The sequence below is a fragment of a genome, unplaced genomic scaffold, assembly GCF_019419815.1.
Source record: "Pyrus x bretschneideri cultivar Hongxiangsu unplaced genomic scaffold, Pyrus_bretschneideri_v1 Contig1, whole genome shotgun sequence".
NCBI classification, from domain to species: domain Eukaryota; kingdom Viridiplantae; phylum Streptophyta; class Magnoliopsida; order Rosales; family Rosaceae; genus Pyrus; species Pyrus x bretschneideri.
In genome coordinates, this window is record NW_025999390.1 from 4,516,576 (window position 1) to 4,537,056 (window position 20,481).

At 38.4% G+C, this 20,481-nt stretch overlaps 4 protein-coding genes across 4 annotated transcripts; all 4 read left to right on the plus strand.

Moving 5' to 3' along the window:
- Positions 1-1,485: 1,485 nt before the first annotated feature.
- LOC103950408 (polyadenylate-binding protein 2) lies at positions 1,486-4,996 on the plus strand. Its single transcript, XM_009361613.3, is given in 11 exon segments — positions 1,486-1,825; positions 1,827-2,017; positions 2,414-2,532; positions 2,639-3,295; positions 3,380-3,457; positions 3,554-3,614; positions 3,617-3,642; positions 3,737-3,877; positions 3,967-4,143; positions 4,236-4,433; positions 4,539-4,996. Coding segments are annotated over 11 exon segments (1,950 nt in total). The 5' UTR covers positions 1,486-1,751; the 3' UTR covers positions 4,767-4,996.
- Positions 4,997-6,690: 1,694 nt separating this feature from the next.
- Positions 6,691-8,415, plus strand: LOC103950398 (uncharacterized acetyltransferase At3g50280). The gene is made up of 2 exons (XM_009361602.3): positions 6,691-7,689; positions 7,798-8,415. Exons 1-2 carry the CDS (start codon positions 6,788-6,790, stop codon positions 8,273-8,275), a joined length of 1,380 nt encoding a protein of 459 aa, XP_009359877.2. The 5' UTR covers positions 6,691-6,787; the 3' UTR covers positions 8,276-8,415.
- Positions 8,416-8,719: 304 nt separating this feature from the next.
- LOC125467856 (uncharacterized acetyltransferase At3g50280-like) lies at positions 8,720-10,495 on the plus strand. Its single transcript, XM_009367002.3, has 2 exons — positions 8,720-9,674; positions 9,806-10,495. The coding sequence occupies exons 1-2, from the start codon at positions 8,776-8,778 to the stop codon at positions 10,281-10,283; spliced, it is 1,377 nt and encodes a 458-aa protein (XP_009365277.2). The 5' UTR covers positions 8,720-8,775; the 3' UTR covers positions 10,284-10,495.
- Positions 10,496-12,344: 1,849 nt separating this feature from the next.
- On the plus strand, positions 12,345-15,264 carry LOC103950390 (NAC domain-containing protein 72-like). The gene is made up of 4 exons (XM_009361590.3): positions 12,345-12,922; positions 13,483-13,767; positions 14,475-14,846; positions 14,930-15,264. Exons 1-3 carry the CDS (start codon positions 12,482-12,484, stop codon positions 14,589-14,591), a joined length of 843 nt encoding a protein of 280 aa, XP_009359865.2. The 5' UTR covers positions 12,345-12,481; the 3' UTR covers positions 14,592-14,846; positions 14,930-15,264.
- The last annotated feature ends 5,217 nt before the right edge of the window (positions 15,265-20,481 follow it).

The window sequence follows — 20,481 nt, forward strand, 5'->3', positions numbered from 1 at the left end:
CGATAGATTTGATGGGCCACGCATATATATGGCAATCATATCAGTATCTCATAGTTGACTATGCCAATCAACTTTTGTTTGCGCATCAAAAGAGAGAATATCCCAAAAACTGTGTCCATCTGGGCAAAATATCATTTATATTCAAAGAAACTTCTGATCGGAAATATGTAGTATTACTGCGGTGATTCAGTCCAATCACGACCGCATAATTTGACTAGTCATGCACCGATTATTGATGAACTTGTCGTGCTGGCTGCACGATTCATCTTCATGCATGTGTCTGATGTATACGTACCAAGTGTCGCATTTTACAACTCATAAATGATTTAATGAGCCGGTCCAACTGTCTATTATATTTATTGAGAATTGTCTCATATCGGTGATGGACAATGTTTGTTATGTGTTTATATAATATTGGGCTACTACCCATATTACCAATTGGTTTTATGATGAAACCTTAATTTCATCATGGTATCAGAGCAAGGTTGTCCACCCGTGAAGCCCAACGGCCGCACGCGTTCCACGTCACCTAGTTGTTGTCCACGTGTAGGCTTAAAAATCCACCACACGTACGAGTGCGTGTTGAGAGTTGTCTCACATCGGTGAGAGACAATGTTTGCTATATGTGCTTATATGATATTGGGTTACTACCCATATTGCCAATTGGTTTTGTGGTGGAACCTCAATTTCATCAATATTTTTATACGAACGATATTTGTACCTAAATTATTCTAAGACGAGACGGGAGGGTTTGAACTCGAAATGTAGGGCATAGAAGAGAAATGTTGGAACAATCCACCACTTACGCTCGTCGCAAAATCATATGAGCTCAATAATATTTTATCCCAAAAGAACTCAGTGCAAATAATTATTAAACCGCTCAATAAAAGTTGTATTCTGTTATATTTGATTGTGAAGTTAAACTTTACATTATTCGACAAAACTGAATGGAACAATTTTAGTAACATACGTATTTCAATTGCAGTCAATTGACCATTGCCCACACAAAACAACCATTTCCCTCTATTCTTTCTCACTTTCCATGATCCCTATCCTTTGGATCAATTGTCTTAAAGTTCGGATTCCATGCGAGAACTACATATTCTCATTACGTCTAGTTATTTGTTTGAGTCCAACCCAATCTTCACGAAGAATGCGTAGGGTTAGGACCCAATTCATACACCAACCAAAAGAGGTCTATCAAGCCCAACTCCAACACAGGTAGTAATTTTTGGGCTTCTATCTCATATATGGGCCTAGAAGAACAAGCACTTCATACCCAAACCAGTCATGACATAAGAAACTTCGTGGGCCTGGTGCGTCACATGCCCCAACACTGCGTCACTGTACAAATTCAGCTGACCGTTGTATCCGTTAATCAAGACACGAAAATCCGATCCGACGGCCCGTATTTAGTCTCCAAAAGCAAACTAGGGTTTTCGAAAGGCCACGCCCTCACCGACGCACCCCATATAAGCGAAGCGGTTGACTCCTCAGCCGGTGCGGTGCAGCTTTTTACTCTGCCCTCCTCCACATCAAAAACCCAAAAAAAATAAATTGTTTCATTTTCCGTCCGTCGTGCCGGTTCGGATTCCGGACGATTTATCCCCAAAAATCTCAGAAAAACCAAAAATTCAGTCGCAGTTTCATTTCCGGTCCTTAGGTTTTTGCAAATTTTTAATTTCGGTCCTTTGAGTTTGCAAAAAAAAAAAGGAAATTTTGAGGTCAGGGTTTTGTGATTTTGGTGTGACATGGCTCAGATTCAAGTTCAGCAGCAGCAGCAGCAGCCTCCCGTGAGCGGCCCAAACAGCGTGGCGGCGAACAGCCGGCGGTGCCCCCCCGCAGTTCGTGTCGACGTCGCTGTACGTTGGGGATCTTGACCAGAATGTTACCGACTCGCAGCTGTACGATCTGTTCAACCAGGTCGGTCAGGTCGTGTCGGTGAGGGTCTGCAGGGACTTGAGCACTCGCCGATCTCTTGGCTATGGTTACGTCAACTATAGCGGTCCTCAGGATGGTCAGTCTTCTGATTAATTTGACTTTATTGTTCTTAGAATTATTTAATTTTTTGGTAATTGTTGGTAGCATGTTGTATTTGCATGTTAAAGTTTGCGTTTTTAATATGAATGTTGGAGAAAATTAAAATTTTTGATTGGATTATTATTGGGATTAGTCGAAATGGATTATTAAGTTTGCGATTTGAGAATTTACATTGAATACGAGATTTCGATGTCCGGGTTTTATGCTAATTTGCCAAATTAGGTTGACTAGACGCACGTTTAGGATGGGTTAATACTTTGGAAGTTGTCTATTTTTGATGGTGACATTGGGTTTATTTGCGTATTGAATTTTTCGCGAACAGAACTTTACGCAACATGTGCTGCATTTGATTTTATCGTTTTTAACCATGCAGCTGCGAGGGCACTGGAAGTTCTGAACTTCACTCCACTGAATAACAAATCAATCAGGATTATGTATTCGCACCGGGACCCTAGTATTAGAAAGAGTGGAACCGGAAACATATTTATCAAGGTAGCTATTTTCTTGATAGACTTTACTGAGATTCCTCTCCTTTCTATGAAGTATGGTGTTGCTTTATGGGTTTCGGCCTTATGCTAATTCTTTTGGGTGAATGCAGAATCTGGACAAGGCAATTGACCATAAAGCATTGCATGAGACATTTTCTTCGTTTGGAAATATTCTTTCTTGCAAGATAGCCACTGATGCCACTGGCCAGTCAAAGGGCTATGGTTTTGTGCAATTTGATAGTGAGGAAGCTGCTCAGAGTGCAATAGATAAGTTAAATGGGATGCTGCTTAATGATAAGCCAGTGTTTGTAGGACACTTTCTCCGCAAGCAGGAGAGAGACGGAAATTGGAATAAGACAAAATTTAACAATGTCTACGTCAAGAATATATCTGAATCTACAACAGAGGATGAGTTGAGGAAAATTTTTGGTGAACATGGACAAATTACCAGTGTTGTAGTGATGAGGGATGGGGAAGGCAAATCAAGGTGTTTTGGTTTTGTTAACTTTGAGGATCCAGAAGCTGCTGCTACAGCTGTTGAAGCTTTGAATGGAAAGAAGATCGATGAGAAGGAGTGGTATGTTGGGAAAGCTCAGAAGAAGTACGAGAGAGAGCTTGAACTGAAGGAGAGATTTGAGCAGAGCATGAAGGAAGCCAGCGATAAGTTTCAGGGTGTCAATTTGTATATCAAGAACTTGGATGACAGCATCAGTGATGAAAAACTCAAGGAATTGTTCTCGGAGTATGGTACAGTTAGTTCGTGCAAGGTTGGTGAACATGCGTCTTTGATTTGTTAGTTTTAGCTATGCTGGCAGGGATCTGAATTAACATGTTATTCTTTGATTTCACAGGTTATGCGTGATCCTGATGGAAACAGCAGAGGTTCTGGTTTCGTTGCCTTCTCAACTGCTGAAGAAGCTTCTCGAGCTGTATGTTGTTTAACTCTTTGAGTTTGTTTAAACGAATAAAACCAGGAAACCTGTTATGTGAATTACATGTGATTTAGCTTAATTCTGTACTTCCAGCTTGCTGAGATGAACGGCAAAATGGTTGTTAGCAAGCCTCTGTATGTTGCACTTGCGCAAAGGAAGAAGAAAGAAGAGCAAGGTTACAGGTATGACCAACTTGGAGTGTTCCCTGCAGTTTGATGGAGCTTTTTTTTTCCATTTGTTGTTTTCACCATTATATTAATACATATTTTTTTACAGGCTCAGTTTTCGCAAATGAGGCCAGTTGCTATGGCACCTTCAGTGGCTCCACGTGGTATGCCAATGTACCCTCCTGGTGCTCCGGGTCTAGGGCAACAATTTATGTACGGGCAAGCACCTCCAGCGATAATTCCTCCACAAGTAATGATTGTCCATTTTCTATGTTGATTTTCTTTTGATTATTGTTCATGTTTGATTACTCAACCTGTTTCTTTTTTTAAACCATGCAGGCTGGATTTGGTTACCAACAGCAGCTTGTGCCTGGATTAAGGCCTGGTGGTGGACCAATGCCAAACTTCTTTGTTCCAATGGTGCAGCAGGGTCAGCAGGGCCAACGCCCAGGAGGTCGACGTGGTACAGGTCCAGTGCAGCCAAACCAACAGCCTCTGCCAATGATGCAGCAGCATGTTAGTTGAAAAGATGCAACTTCTATACTATTGTTGAGAACTGATTTTGTTTGCTCATGTTTCTGATGTTCCTATTTTCCTTTGTGTTTCAGATGCTGCCTAGGGGACGTGTGTACCGCTATCCACCTGGTCGCAACATGCAGGAAGTTCCATTTTCTGGAGTCGGAAGTGGTATGCTTCCAGTCCCATATGACATGGGTGCCATTCCTATGCGTGATGCTGCAGGTGGGCAGGGTGTTCCGGCTTTGGCCACTGCCCTTGCAAATGCCTCAACTGAACAGCAAAGGACGGTAAGCCCTTTTTCTTTTTTGCTTCTTTTAAACTATACAAGTGACATGCATTAGGATTGATCTTGCTGAGCTTTGCTTATTGATTTATCTCTTATTTCTGGGCAGATGCTTGGTGAAGCCTTATATCCCCTCGTTGACCAGCTGGAGCATGAGTCGGCAGCTAAGGTGACAGGCATGCTTTTGGAGATGGACCAGACCGAAGTTTTGCATTTGCTTGAGTCACCAGAGGCTCTAAAGGCGAAGGTCGCAGAGGCCATGGATGTTCTGAGGAATGTTGCCCAACAGCAGGCTAACAGCAGCGCCGACCAACTGTCTTCATTGTCTCTTGAATGAGAAGAACGGCATCCGGTGATGTTTTTCTCACAACGCGGAAAGACTTTGGTAGAAGTTTGCGTTTGATGTTTTGAGTTATTGTAGTGTTTTGGAAATTGGAAACATAGACTTGATTTCTTCATTTTTCCCGCAATTTTTGTTTGATTGGGCTCTAGGATTTTCACTATTGATACATTTACCTGGCTTGCTTCATGGTTTTGGTTAATGAGTTTAGACATATGTCTTGGTCATGGTTTTGTTTAATTGCTTGACATTTTATATTTCTCGTGATGTCTGGAATTGTCATCCGATTCATCCTAAACATCAGTGTAAAAAGAAAATTAAACCATTAGGGCACTTCCACTGTGGGTGGGATAGGCTGGCACATAGCGAAAAAAATGACTTGGCACCTAGGGAAGTTTCTTCAGCCCACGGGATTGCCTGGCACCCAGCTCAAGATGGTATTCAGGCCAGCCCAAAGTTGACAGGCCTTGGGACCGGCCTACATGACGTCAGGTTGAAGTCATGATATGAAATCGGTGATGATGAACTCCATCTTCGACGAGGAAGACGATTGGACGATGCTACCTTCGAGGACGAGGCTGTCGACCTGGAACTTGCTGTTAAGGATGAGCTGGTCTTGGAAGCTATTAAGGATGATGACATACAAATTCGACGATGCAGCTAAAGGTCAGGGCGTAGGTTCAGAGGCGGCGGGTTTGGAGTTGGCGAGGCCGGGCATCGATGTTGACTGGTTTGGGGCGGATCGGACCGTAGAGGGTGGTGGAGACGAAGCAGAGAGTGAAGGAGAGGTGGGGATTTGATGGAGGGTGGAGATGTGGGGTGGGGGTGATGGGTTTGGTGTGCTCTGGTCTGAGGAGCATTTTTGGGGAGAAACCCAGAAATTAAAAATCAAATTATTAATTTTTCTTATTTTATAATAATAAAAATTAATAATATTTTAATAAAATTTGGTTGGGGGGGGGGGGTGATGGGTTGGCGTGCTCTGGTCTGAGGAGCGTTTTTGGGGAGTTTAAATTAAAAATCAAATTATTAATTTTTCTTATTTTATAATAATAAAAATTAATAATATTTTAATAAAATTGATTAGGCTATTTAGTTTTAGAGATGAATATGCATTGGTCTATCACTGTTCATTTGGGTATATCACTGTTCACTCAGTGGATTAAATAGGCTGGGTGCTAACGTAAAGCCTTTTGGGATGGAATTTTTCTTAGCAAGTCCATCATGAGAAAAAATAAAAAGAAAACTAATGAAAATGATTTGAAAACTTGAGTTTTAACGATAAGGACAAAATAAAAGGTAAAGTAAATAGTACTGTAATCGATATTTTAATATAAAAGTATGATTTTTCGTTAAATTAAACTGTACCAGAAGCTTTTTATTCAAATTTCTAAATATAAATGGAAAGAGATGCGACTTTTCCACAGTGTCCGTTGTCCTGTCGGTTGGTAAAAGGAAAGGAAGAGGAAATTGTGTTACATTTATGAGAGTAAAAAAGTCCTGCACGAAAAGTCTAACCCACCTTCACCAAATAAAGGGGAAGGAAGAGGAAATAATATATGCTGATTTCCGCTTTCTTTAATCTCACCTGTATTGCCACACATTAACTGTATTTTTCTTCGTTTTAAAGTGAGGGTTCTTAAATTCAAATATTGTAGATGATAAATTTAATACCAAATTAAGTTTTTTATTATATTTTTTAACCGTACTCATTTTTTTTTTAATATAAAAATATATTGGTGTGCTAGTAAAAAAATCACTTTGTATAAAATAAATAAATACTTGCATCACAGGACTTGATGTTTAGCTCGTGACTTAGTCCTTTAATCTCTACGTAATGGGTAACGTCAGCACTTGGACTAAACGATAATAAATCCAGGAGCCGCAACCTGCAACCTGCAATTACATATAAAAACCAGATCAGCTAAAGCAAAGATGAAGTATCAATCAAGAAATCAAAGCTGCTTAGTCATATTGTGCAAATCAAAACAATACTGGGAGCGAATCTTATTCGGGAAATGGATTCCGAACACGTCAAACAAATTTCAGAGTGCTTCGTCCAGCCACACCATGCTCCTCAAGAGTCAAAGCAGCCCTTCTACTTGGCACCTGCTGATCTTGCCATGCTCTCAGTACACTATATCCAGAAGGGGCTTCTCTTTCCCAAACCACCAGAAGCAAAACGGGATCCGAAAAACTTCATCGATTCTCTGTTGCAAAGGCTCAAGCAGTCTCTTTCCGTTGCGCTCGTTCATTTCTACCCGCTTGCAGGTCGCTTAGTGACCAAAAAATCCGAGGACCCAGCCTCTTATGTGGTCTATGTGGATTGCAACGACAGCCCTGGAGCCAAACTCATATATGCAACTCTGGAGATGTCAGTATCTGACATTCTTTCACCGACTGATGTCCCGTTGGTGGTCCAATCGTTTTTTGATCATGACAGGGCAGTCAACCATGACGGGCACACCATGTCTTTGCTGTCGATTCAGGTCACGGAACTTGTGGATGGTATTTTCATAGGGCTTTCCATTAATCACAGCCTTGTTGATGGAACCTCCTTCTGGCATTTCTTCAACGTTTGGTCTGAAATCTTTCAAGTACAAGCACAAGAAGGTCAAAATCATTTTGTAGCCAACATCTCGCGCCCACCTGTCCTCAAGCGCTGGTTTCCGGATGGTCATGGCCCAATCATCAACCTGCCCTTCAAACACTCTGACGAATTCATTGGCAGATTTGAAGCTCCCCCACTCAGGGAGAGAATGTTTCACTTCTCATCAGAATCCATAGCCAAACTCAAAGCAAAGGCCAACGCGGAGTCTGACACCACCAAAATCTCTTCCTTCAAGTCCTTATCTGCCCTTCTCTGGCGTACCATTACTCGCGCGCGTTGTCTGGCACCAGATCAAGGAACCAGCTGCAGGCACGGTCTAATATCTTGAGCATATCCTCAAAACTTCATCTTTCATTTAAAATGTCCACATATTGCTTGATAACCATCGCTAACATGGATATTCAATACCTTATACAGGTTGGCTGCGAATAACAGAGGAAGAATAGACCCACCGTTGTCTGGAGACTACTTTGGGAACTCAATTCACCCCGTTAAATCAGAAACTGTTGCAGCAGGTGAGTTGCTGGAGCATGGGATTGGATGGGCAGCATGGAAGTTGCACGAGGCAGTGGTTAACCACGATGACAAGGTGATACGAGGGCAAGTTGATGCGTGGCTGAAGTCTCCCTCTGTGTACCTGGTAAGCTATTTTGATCCACTAAGCGTGATGATGGGGAGTTCACCAAGATTCAACATGTATGGAAACGAATTTGGAATGGGAAAAGCGCTAGCGCTTCGAAGCGGATACGCACACAAGTTCAGTGGGAAAGTTTCAGCGTATGAAGGACGCGAAAAAGGAAGCATAGACTTGGAGGTGTGTCTTCCACCTGATGCAATGAGTGCTCTTGAATGTGACAAGGAGTTCATGGAAGCCGCATCCGTACCGCAGTATTAGTTACGTACCTTGTTCATCTGCAAAATTTGTATGCTGCAAATTAAATGTAACAGAAAAAGAATATTTCATGAATAAGTGCTTATTTCAGAAGATTTGAATGAAACAATTTTCACAATAAAGTTTAGACATAATTACCTATACACTGTCAATGTTAGTCAACATCCAAATGTTAGATGGTAGTTGGTATCTTCAAGTTTAAGAATATATCTGTTTTCTTCAACCAAATTGAATAATATGCGTTGCACCCGGCCTCATGTGTTCGTTTTCCCCTTCCACAGTATCGCTTGTATTATAAAAATTAACTTGACTGAGTCCTCTGATCTTTCCATACACTAACGAGACAAATTAACAGTTGCACCAAACAATCATAAACTCCAAAGCTGCCGCCTGAAATTTCACATAAAAACAGATCAGCTAAGGAAAGAGGAACTCTCAAGAAATCAAAACTTTTTAGCCACATCGTGCAAACCGAAACGATACTGAGTAAATTCTTTCAGAAAATGAGTTCCAAAAATGTCAAACAAATTTCAGAATGCTTTATCCACCCACACCATGCTTCTGAAGAGTCAAAGAAGCCGTTCTACTTGACACCAAATGATCTGGCGTTGCTCTCTGTACACTATATCCAAAGGGGCCTTCTCTTTTCGAAACCACCAGAAGCAATGTTAGATCAGAAAAGCTTCACCAATTCTCTGTTGGAAAGACTCAAGCAGTCTCTTTCCATTGCGCTTGTTCATTTCTACCCACTTGCAGGTCGCTTGGTGACCAAAAAATCCGAGGACCCGGTTTTGTATTTGGTGTATGTAGATTGCAACAACAGCCCTGGAGCCAAATTCATATATGCAACTTTGGACTTGTCAATCTCTGACATTCTTTCGCCAATTGATGTCCCGTTGGTGGTCCAATCGTTTTTTGATCATGACAGGGCAGTCAACCATGACGGGCACACCATGTCTTTGTTGACGATTCAGGTCACGGAACTTGTGGATGGCATCTTCATAGGGCTATCCATGAATCACTGCCTTGGTGATGGAACCTCGTTCTGGCATTTCTTCAACATTTGGTCTGAAATTTTTCAAGCACAAGCCCAAGGAGATAATAATTCTGTAGCCACTATCTCACGCCCACCTGTCCTCGAGCGCTGGTTTCCAGATGGTCATGGTCCAATTATCAGCCTCCCTTTCAAACACTCAGATGAGTTCATTGGCAGATTTGAAGCTCCCCCACTCAGGGAGAGAATGTTTCACTTCTCCGCAGAATCCCTAGCCAAACTCAAAGCAAAGGCCAATGCGGAGTCTGACACCACCAAAATCTCTTCCTTCCAGTCTTTATCTGCCCTTCTCTGGCGCTCCATTACTCGAGCGCGTTGTCAACCACCTGATCAAGGAACCAGCTGCAGGCATGGTCTATTAATATCGATAATTATCCTCGAAATTTAATCTTTCATTTAGTACATTACAATCAATTTTTTTTTTTTTAATGATATTTCAATATCTTCAGTAACATCAATATTGAATACCATGACTACAGGTTGGCTGCGAATAACAGAGCGAGATTAGACCCGCCATTGTCCGGAGACTATTTTGGGAACTCAATTTACCCCATTAGTTCAAAAATGGTTCCAGCGGGTGAGCTGCTTGAACATGGGCTTGGATGGGCAGCGTGGAAGTTGCACGAGGCGGTGGTTAACCACAATGACAAGGTGATACGAGAGCATACTAATGCGTGGCTGGAGTCTCCCGTCGTGTACCAAGTGAGTGTTTTTGAACCATTGAGTGTGACAATTGGGAGTTCGCCAAGATTCAACATGTATGGAACTGTATTTGGAATGGGAAAAGCGGTAGCACTTCGAAGTGGGTACGCACACAAGTTTAGTGGGAAAGTATCATCGTATGAAGGACGCAAAGAAGGAAGCATGGACATGGAGGTGTGTCTTGTACCTGATGCAATGAGCGCTCTTGAATGTGACAAGGAGTTTATGGACTTTGCCTCTGTATCACATCATTAGTCACATGACTTGCTCAACCGCAAAATTTGTATGCTGCAAATGAAAGATCAGTCATGTCCACAATGCTTAAGAAGAGCTTATCAATAGCATAAATATGCTTAACTTTGTAGTAAAAATGACAGAAAAGTGGATTAGGAGAAATAAAATAGATAATATTTCAAGGATATGCTTGAATAAGGTGTATATGGAAAAGGGAAACAACATTACTCTCACTTTACTATTACCATGATCAATTAAATCATTAATTAGTGTTAGTTTAGATAGATACTAGTTATATTATCTGTTTAAAATATATTTCCCTCCACTTTTCTTCCCCCTCTATTTCCTGTATCCTTCCTTCCCACCTACCAAATACTGTGTAAGTAGATTGATTTGAAGAGGAGAAAGAAAAATTTGATGTCAAAGAAAAATAACATGTTGTCAAATCGAAGCCTTATCGTTCTCGTTTTATGAGGGGTAAGGTTTTTGTCCCCCCCCCGGCGACTAAGTGTAATTTCTTTTTTCTTATCTATATATTTACCTCGTGCCGCCGAGGTTTTCCCAAAAAAAAAAAAAACATGCTGACAATGACATGTCAAGATTGAATTGAAGTGGAGAAAGAAACATTTAGATTTGTGTCCAAAAATCAACATGATTATTAGGTTTTTTGTCGAAATAGGTTAACTCCATTATTATCTTTTCTTCACTTTTATTTTTTTTTATCCTTGTTTTATTTAAAAAAAAAATTAAAGAAATTAAAATTCACTTAATATCTTCTAACAAAAAAAAAAAAAAAAACATACGAACACAAATTCATTTGCAAAACGTACAACCCTACTCAAGTAACACATATATAAATGTGTAGTATACCTATAAGCGAGACGTGAAATCTAACTACTTAAAAGGTAGAAAAACATAATATACCTATAAGCAGTGTTGCGCTACGCGGTTGACCATCACCCCGATTAGTCCGTAGGCATTTGAAAATTAAGAAACTGGGTTTAGACTCGTCCACCTAACTCTTCTAAACCCACCTAGGTCGTGACTCTCACTTAGATAGAAAATCAATAACTTTCTACTTGGATGACCACTCATTATATGTTTGTTCTCCATGTTTTCATTATGTTCTAATACTTTATTATATATGTCATTTTATTTTGCAGTTTATGTATACAAATATGTGTTTTTTAAATATAAATAGGCATTTTCTATACAATATAAAATCAGTTTACTTAAATCCGTATAGTCCACTTAGGCACTAGGCCCTAGCCCGCCTAGTGCATAACATCTTTTGGAACATTGCATATAAACAAGATACATAAATCTGTGATATTATAATATAAAAAAATATATATATCATATAGGCATATAAATATAATTACCTGTGAGTTGATTATGAAAATAAAAAATAAAAAAGTTTATAGCATGAGGAAGACCAAGAATGAACAAAAACCACAAAATAAAAATAAATAATTGACAAGATAATTAGGAAGAATATTTTTTATGATAAATTTGATCATTAAAGAGATAATTATGAAATAAAATAATTAAATTTAACAAATTGAACTTATTTTAATAAACTTGACTGTTTCTACGATTGGCTCCAAAAAATGAATTTCTATCAAATTTCCCCTTTTCTTTTCGGAATACCAAATTTGAAGAGCATTTCTTGCGTTGGACAATTCCGTCATTCACCAATTTTTAGAATAACAAACAAATTTTTGTCAAAGCAAAACGACATGTTGACTGACCACGACAGCCGACACACTTTTAGGAAATACTTGTTCTTTTCCTACCTTGCTGGAGTTTTGACCGCCACGTGCCCGTCGTGCAAAATATGTCACACCTCGTACGTATGCGACCAATAATTAAACTTACAAAATGTTCGGATTTGGAATTTGCAATGTCGAACGGTTGGCTTCCCACTATGACCATGCGACCGCCACCCCCACGACATGTCGTTTCATTCTCAACAGCCACGTAATCCAAATAAAAACACGGCGCCATCGTAATGGCTGAAATGCGCGGGAGCACGTACACCTCAGCCGCACCGGATCGCCAAGGCCGGCACATGAAAGCTTCAGGGGTACGCTATTTCATTTACCTGATAAACCCCAGAGTCCCCGTTTCGTAAACCCCTCTTCGCAGTCGAAAACCTCCGCAGCTCGAATCGGAAATTCCCGAAAACCCTAGAACAAGCTGACGATCTCCATTTACGCATGGGAGATCCTAAAGCGACGTCGTTGCTTTCGCTGGCTCCCGGTTGCGGATTCTACCCCTCGGATGAGCAGCTCCTCTGCGACTACCTCTCCAGCAAGAACGCCTCCGAGGCGGGGAAATCGGGCGGCTACGATTTGATCAGAGAGCTCGATTTGTACGAACACGATCCCTTCGAGCTGCCGGAGAGCGCTTGCTATTCTTACGGCCACGGAGGGAGGAAGCGGCACTGGTTCTGCTACACGGTTAGGGTTTTGAAGGAGAGGAGGGCGAAGAGCGGGTATTGGCGGAGGAAAGGGAGGGTTAGGGACGTGTTGGGTGGTGGAGGGAAGGTTGTTCTGGGGAGGAGGTCGAGCTTTGTGTTTTATTTGGGGAATTCGCCAAACGACGCCGTAAGGACTGATTGGGTTCTCTATCAGTATGCTCAGGTCGATCATGTTAAGGTAATTTTCGTACATTGTCGATTTTTCAACTTTCGGTTTGGATGAAGGAGCATTGCGTTAGGGTTTGAAATTCTTGTAGAATTCTTGTTATATTTGTTCTTGTTTTGTATAATTTGGTTATTGTTATTGTTGTATCAGTGTCATATATTGCGTGATTCTGGTTGGCTAGGGAAAGGGCAATTTTTGCTTTTTTATTTCTTTGATTAAATTGTTGAATGTTTGAGTTGAACGAATAATTTTCCATGTCCATTGAGTTTGTTTGCCAAGTACGTTAGTTATCAGAAATGTCTCATTAGAACCCAATAGGCTGTGTAAGCAATTAAGCATAGACGAATATTTGTTTGGACACGGTGAGATGTGACTAGGAGTGTAGGTGTTGAAACTCGCTTTTGCAAATTTATTCTTCATGATGTTGAACTATGGTCTAGCTTTGTATCTGATCGAGCATTGTACCTTGTGGCATATAACTGATACACCCTTTAGTCATTACTGCACGGTTCTAAATATAATCGCGTGTTTGCACATGAGTAACATAACATGTCATGTCTGTTCATGTGCAGGCTGCTTTTGTCCTGTGCCGTATAGTCAGATCTGGTAGTGGAAATAGAATTTCAGATCATGGTTTAAGTTCTTGTGCTGAAGAAAGCGCTTGCACTGTTCGTCACATTGGAATTCAGCATGATGGATTTCATGCTCCCACTATCAGTGAAAATGAAAAGCATGGTGACACTTCTGTGCCTAGGAAGAACGAGATGTCAAAATATCCATTGAGGCTGGACCGAGAGCTTGATGATCGAGTCATGACAGGGCCTGTTTCTATATCAAGAATTCAGCCTAATGAACAGGTAAAGGCACCTTAAACAAATTCTTGTGCTACAGCTGTTATGCTACTTTCATCCTGCACATACATGATATTCTATACTTAAATAACAACAGAATCTTACATAGCTGCTCAATAGAATTCATCTATCCATTGTTGATATATCCTAACTGTTTCAATAATTTACGCCGTTTTTCATTCCGTTACATCAATGGTACTCTGCCTTATTTTTTAGATCAAAAGGACATCCTGTATTTTTATCCAAGTCTTCTTAGTTTTTTGCCTAGAAAGTTGTGAAGTTCGTTACTGTGATATGTTTAAGAAGTTAATAATTATAGTTTTCTGTTGGGAAGCAGTGTCTTTCATTAGCATCAGACATTTTCTGATGCTGTTTTGTGATAGGTTTGCACGTTGCAGTCAGAAATATCCACATGCTTCCAAACAGATGAAAAAGCAAAAACCTATTGTTGCAGTCTTAACAATCTCAAAACTGTCATTTCACAATCCTCATAACTTTCCTGTTTTTGTTATTTAATGCACTTCGTGTCTCAAAATTGTTGTCTGAAGTTTATAAGACAGTGGCGGCTTTTGAATTTCTACTACTGGTGTATACTAGTGTACTATTGATTCTAAGTATATATGAAAGATGTCTTGTTACATTACATGCTTCGTCTTATCCTGTTTTAAGTTATAATTTTTTCTTCTAAATTATTTGGATTTCTTTCGGTGCAGGTGCCAGAATCTGTGCTTGGTGGTAGTAATCCAATATTGCTTGATAATTTGGCAGCCAAGCACGTCCTTTGCATTATGGAGGGAGATTTTATAGAGTTGGATGATCTCATTGATTGAGCATCCTGGATCGTTCTTATTAGAGGGGGTCTTGAAGACTGGATCTCAAAGAGGTGGAATCGACCTAATTTTCAGGCTAAATTACTGAGGTGCTAAATTTTCACTTGAGACAACTGTTCATACACTGTTTAAATGCACGACAGATGATGAGAAGGGTTTAAGTACTGAAAACCCTTTAAGAAACATTAACGGATCTAGTATACTGTTGATTATGAAGTGGAGAGAGATGAATGGCGGGCACCAACCCCTGTAAAGGTAATAGTTATATATATTGTTCTACATATTATATTTCAGTCCATGCGAGGAAATATTCATTTTGCTTTCATTTGGGGATGCAGATTTGCTTTGTGCCTAAAAATTGGCAAGGGCTTCACCGGAACAAGAAAGACTAATATGTATGATGATGGTAAATCCGATAACGAATCTTTTACTATCAGCTGCTTCAGTGGGTTTAAATCCTGCTGTCTTGTATTTACATTCGGATACTTTGAACTTGCGGAAAGGCTAGGTCTTTCCGTTGTCTTGCGCCTTCCCTTAGCAAGGCGAGATACGCTCTCTGATTCTGTTTTTCCTTTATCTCTCTCTCTCATTCCTGGGATTTTAAGATATTCCGACATTAATGATGGCATTCATTTGATAATTTGCTATGCAGAAATTAAGCTCGTTTATATAACCTCCAATCATGTCACATTTCCTATAATTGCTCGAATTCATATATATGTTACTTTGTTCTCGTGACTTCCGTCATTTTGCGGGAGGTTTCATTCGTTGTTGATATGCTTGTCCGTCTTGTTCATCTTCTGTTCTCTAAGAAGCTTTGTGTTTCTAACCCTTCTATGTCTGTGTGAGACCCTTCTGGTTGGATTCTCTTGTCTTTGCTGTTAGCTTTCAGCTTTGGTTTTTGTTTCCATGTACCTGTTTCTTTGTTCAACCTTGGCTATTGCTGTTTTGGGGGCTTCCTTTGGGCTTTCGGATGAAATCTTTTTTCAGACCCCATTCAAGAAACAAAAATATCTGTTGGATGTTATTGACTAATTCATATCCCTGTAATGATTTTCTTAGGGCCATTTGAACACTCTCTTTGTGAATATGGATAATTGTTTTCTGTTCACTAAAAACACTTTTAACTAAAGGTTGGGCCGAGAATTTTCGAACCGCTTCTATGACCTAAAAGCGCACTTGGAGTTTTAATTAATACAAGCATTCAATTTTTAAAAGCACTTATAAACGAAAGTGTATGAACGATAAAAGTTCAATTGAGCAGTTTTTTAAATGATTTAAAGTATTTTTAGAAATTTTTTTTGTGAATTTTAAAAACATTTAAAATGCTTTTTCAAAATTAAGCCATTTTGAATGCGTGAGAATTCGTGTCACATATGCTGCTGAGACAGTGCTGCAGTAGCTGAGAAAAGATGTTTTTGTTTTAAGTTCCCATAAAAACAAATTGGGGATTGTGTATTTTGAAATTGGGGATTGTGTACTTTGAAAGACAAACCAGCTACATGTCTACTTGGCTTTACCATTCAATTCTTGACCAATTTCCGTAACAGTTTTGTGAAATTATGGAAAAATACTATTGTCTTCTTTATTTACTTTGAACGAATCTCTTCTAAAACAAACGCATGTATTGATAAATGTTATAGTCATATCAGATCTTTTCACGACGACTCCGCTAAATTATAATTGAAACATAATTCATGTCAACACTCGTATCAATAATTTTATATTACATATCAATAATATATATCGACATATTGATAATTGATATCGTGTCAATATGATTATCGATATAAATCTTGATTTCTCTAATTAAGTGGATTTTCTCTTGAAAGATGACATCTATACGCTATTGCTATTGAATCAAAACACATGGGTTGTTTGGTAAATAAATACATTCATTAGTAACCAACTTTTGGTAGGAGTCCGGACCATGAGTTGTTCAAGATAAAAGCTGACAAAGAGCAAATAGGTAGTGCCAATTAATTTGCGATTTATTCACATTTTATTGGGAGGAAGTTGCATTTGTTAATCAGCCTCACAGGTCAATTTTGGTGATTGCTTCTGACCCTAAATTTTGCAAGTGGACCTCTGTGGAATGCCGATTCACCTCTCATCTTATTATTATTTTTTCTTTGGATATTTTTTGGATATGTCAATTTCCCATCTACCGCCAAAAAGCACCGGCATGCTCTCTCTACACAGCCAAATTATTTGGTTTAATTCCAGTGGTTTGGTTTTACAATGTGCAATCTGTGTTTCCTTTTTGTGTGCTAATTTGGAGCAATTTTCATCATTTTGTCTTGAGAAAATTTAATTGCGTATCGCAAACTCATTTGCTTGCTATGTGGCAATCTTGCTCCCTCAGCTCCAAAGCACTTAATGAAAAAGTACTTATTAAAACAGCTCCCACCAGTAGGCCTATCTTCATGTGTTCGTTCATATGCAAAACTTGGGGAAAATTTAAAAAGCTTTTCCCATGTGCATTATTATTATTATCCCCCATTCGATTCCCAACTTGGCCCATATGCCCACACCACCTGATGAATTTGTGTTATTTGCAACCCTAGTGATCGTGGGTTTTGTTCCCCTTAAATAAATCTGATTTAATAAATACATAACCGAAAAACCAAATTGTGGGTTAGGTTTGTTGGTTAGCACATACGATGAGTGTTTCTTTACATCCAAGTTCATATATCTTCGTAGTTTAGAATATCATCTTATCCAAAATAAGTTCTTTGGTTTTGTACCTTCGTAGTTTATAAGGTCACTTCTAATAAAAGCATTAAATCTCTTATAAGTTAATCTTATTCAACAAGAGAGCTGCCTGAATAGGACTCGGTACGATAACTTTATCCAAGTTTATCTTGGTACGGTACCCACCTCTTTGAAAAATTGAGTAAAAAAGATATGAGAGAGTAATTGCAAAATATTGGTCCTATACATGCATACTTGCCAACAACCACCACAACTTGAATCTCATCACATTATTCCACTAACTTGAAGCAAATTTTGTTTATTGCAAGCGTGAAATTGCACGACTCATTAGGTTTGGTTTTGAATTTTGATGCATAATCGAAACCTAATTATATTAATATGGACTAATCAAAAATATTCTTCTGGACTGACCCAAAGCCCCCTTGACGTGTACCGTAGCTAGGGTTTTTAGCCTGTCCAAGTTTTCGCCATCTCAAAAGCACCAAAAATTTCTAATATTCTCCGTGGTGGAGGAATCGTCAAATCTTATCTCATTAGTAATTAAGATATATTATTTAATAATTAGTGATGGGTTTCATTACATAAGCAAATTCAAATAGCTCTTGTTCGGTAGATTCTGAACGGAAATATGTGGGCGTTACTATTCCACTTAACATACTTTAGAAGTGGAACATATTAACTATATCAATTACAACACGTAAAATGATATAATAACCCTAGAAGCAAGACATAAAACAAATTGAAATAGAGTAGGATTCTCTTCCATTCTTTCTTTCCTTCTATTTGAACGGTTACGATTAAACCACGTTAACATCTTATATTAATTTTTTATTGAAAGAAAAAGATAAAATAGAGAATGTCAGAGAAAGGGATGGAAGAGAATGAAAAAAAGAAGGAGAAAATCCTAGCCCGATTGAAATAGCTTTGAAGGGGCAAGACAGAAAGAGGAGAAAAACCAAAGCAGGGGGACCAAAAACAAAACGTAAGAAAAAGGAAGAGGCCCACGATTGAGATATGAACGGTAGGCAAGGAGGATTTTATAAAAAGAAGAAGTTGGAGGGGAAGAGAGAACCTTGCTTGGATACTTATTTGGGACATTTATAAATTATAGTTCTTTGTTTTCACACCTCTTTCTTTCTTAAGCAAAGTTTTACGATGCACACATCAACACATAAAGCCTCCTCCTGGTGTCTCTTAAAGGGCAAAAAGCCAAATTAATATTCAATGAATGGAACTAATTACAAATTTTTTATAAAACACGATAAAAAAAATTTTCCTGACTCTACATATGTGTATTTTTATCAAAAAATTCAAGTGTTTCACAGTATACTAGAAAATTGAGTTTATTTACAATTATATATATATATATATATATATATATAAATTAAACTCACTTAGATCACTGTGGAAGACCTTTAAATTAGTTAAAAAAAAAAAAAAAAAACCTTCAGATTAGTTTGAGACTACTCCTGTAAAGGTTAAAAACATTTATACGTTTGGCAAAAACTTAAAATCGTTTATGAGTCATAGAAACGCTAGTCTATTAAACACTTCCAAAAAAAAAAAAAAAAAAAAAAACCAGCCCTTACTGTCTTGAAATTTATCAACCACCAAATCAGCCATATTACCCATTTAACCCTAAAATTGAACCGACAAAATAATTAAATGACCCATCTGGTAAAATTCAATTTGGGTGCGCTATTATTGCCTCTTACCCAAAATATTGATTTTTGTTTTCCCCTTTTAAGTGGTTTTTTCTTCGACCAACTATCAACTGTGAGAGATTGGAAACAGAGTGTCCCCAAATAGTCAGTCAAAATTCGTACTCCTCTACAAAAAGCTCCAAAAGCCAGATCTTTAGGAAGGTGAACAAAATCTAAACTCATCAAACTGATGAGACCCCATTGCGTCGAGAAATTTTGTTGTGTGTTCGAAACACCGAGTCGTAAACTATATATCATTATATAAGTGGTGAAATGTTTTATTTCTTTAAGTGTTCCACCAGTTATGTAAAAACATATAGTGTTACGCTTTGTACTCCAGGCACGTTAAAAAATATCTCCATTGTATTGTGCCATGCTCCATGTCTTGTGTAATCACACTAATTGTCCATTTTTATTTATTTAAATTACATAATTATAGGAATAAAACTTGTACAGTGAGTCAGAATATTTGAAATCTACTAGAGTGATTTCGTATACAGTAACTGTCCAAATTTATACTCGCATAAATTTACAATGAAAATAGTAATATGGTTTGCAATCAAAAAATAGTAAAAATTATTTTAATTTGTTTTAAAATTTTTATGGGGGGTGGGGGGTCACAACTCACAACTCAAACACAGCTGAAAGGTTCACAAAGTCAGAAAGGGCTCCTCAACAAAATGCAACGGCAGAGAAAGCAGGACATGTGAAAATGTGATAATATTGATGCGAGAGGAGGCAACAGCCAACAGGTGCTTGGCGTGAAAGAGTGCCTGTGTGGGGCTTGCAATTTGGGAGCCGTTTCCTCCTCTTTTTCTCATTTTCTTTCTTTTCTTATAAGCCAGATAAAATTAAACTATTTACATATTTCCCTTAAGAGTAAAAATAAGAATTTGAACAGTTCTAATTTCTTAATTTTTTTCTTGTATTTTATTATACAAATGATGTTGAAAGAGTGTAATTTGAACTTGAGACATCAGTGTGATGAAAAATATTCTTAATTAACCGAGCTGCATCCTCATTGATTAACTTTTCTTGTATTTACTACTTATTAAAATAATAATTACTCTGATTTTTAAGTAGCGTTTCAATGACACATATGAAATTTAAAAATTAACTATCTATCAAATTACAATCCTTAATTTAAAAATTAACTATCTATCAAATTTAAAAATACTTGAAGAGTCATAGACAACTTACTTATCAGAAATAGGCATGCGGGGTATGTATCACTTTGATTCATGGTTTTTCCCTTGTGTTTATTGACACATAGGGAGAGATAATAAATCTCGTACATGAACACGCGGCAAATAATATTTTGATTCACAACTCTCTCGATTCAACATAGATATACATGTTAGATTGATTAAGAGAACAGTTAATTATATTATTTATTTCTTCTTTCTCAATTCACGACGTATTCCATTATTTCTTCTTTTCTAGTTCACAGCATTTTTCATTCTAGTTAAGTA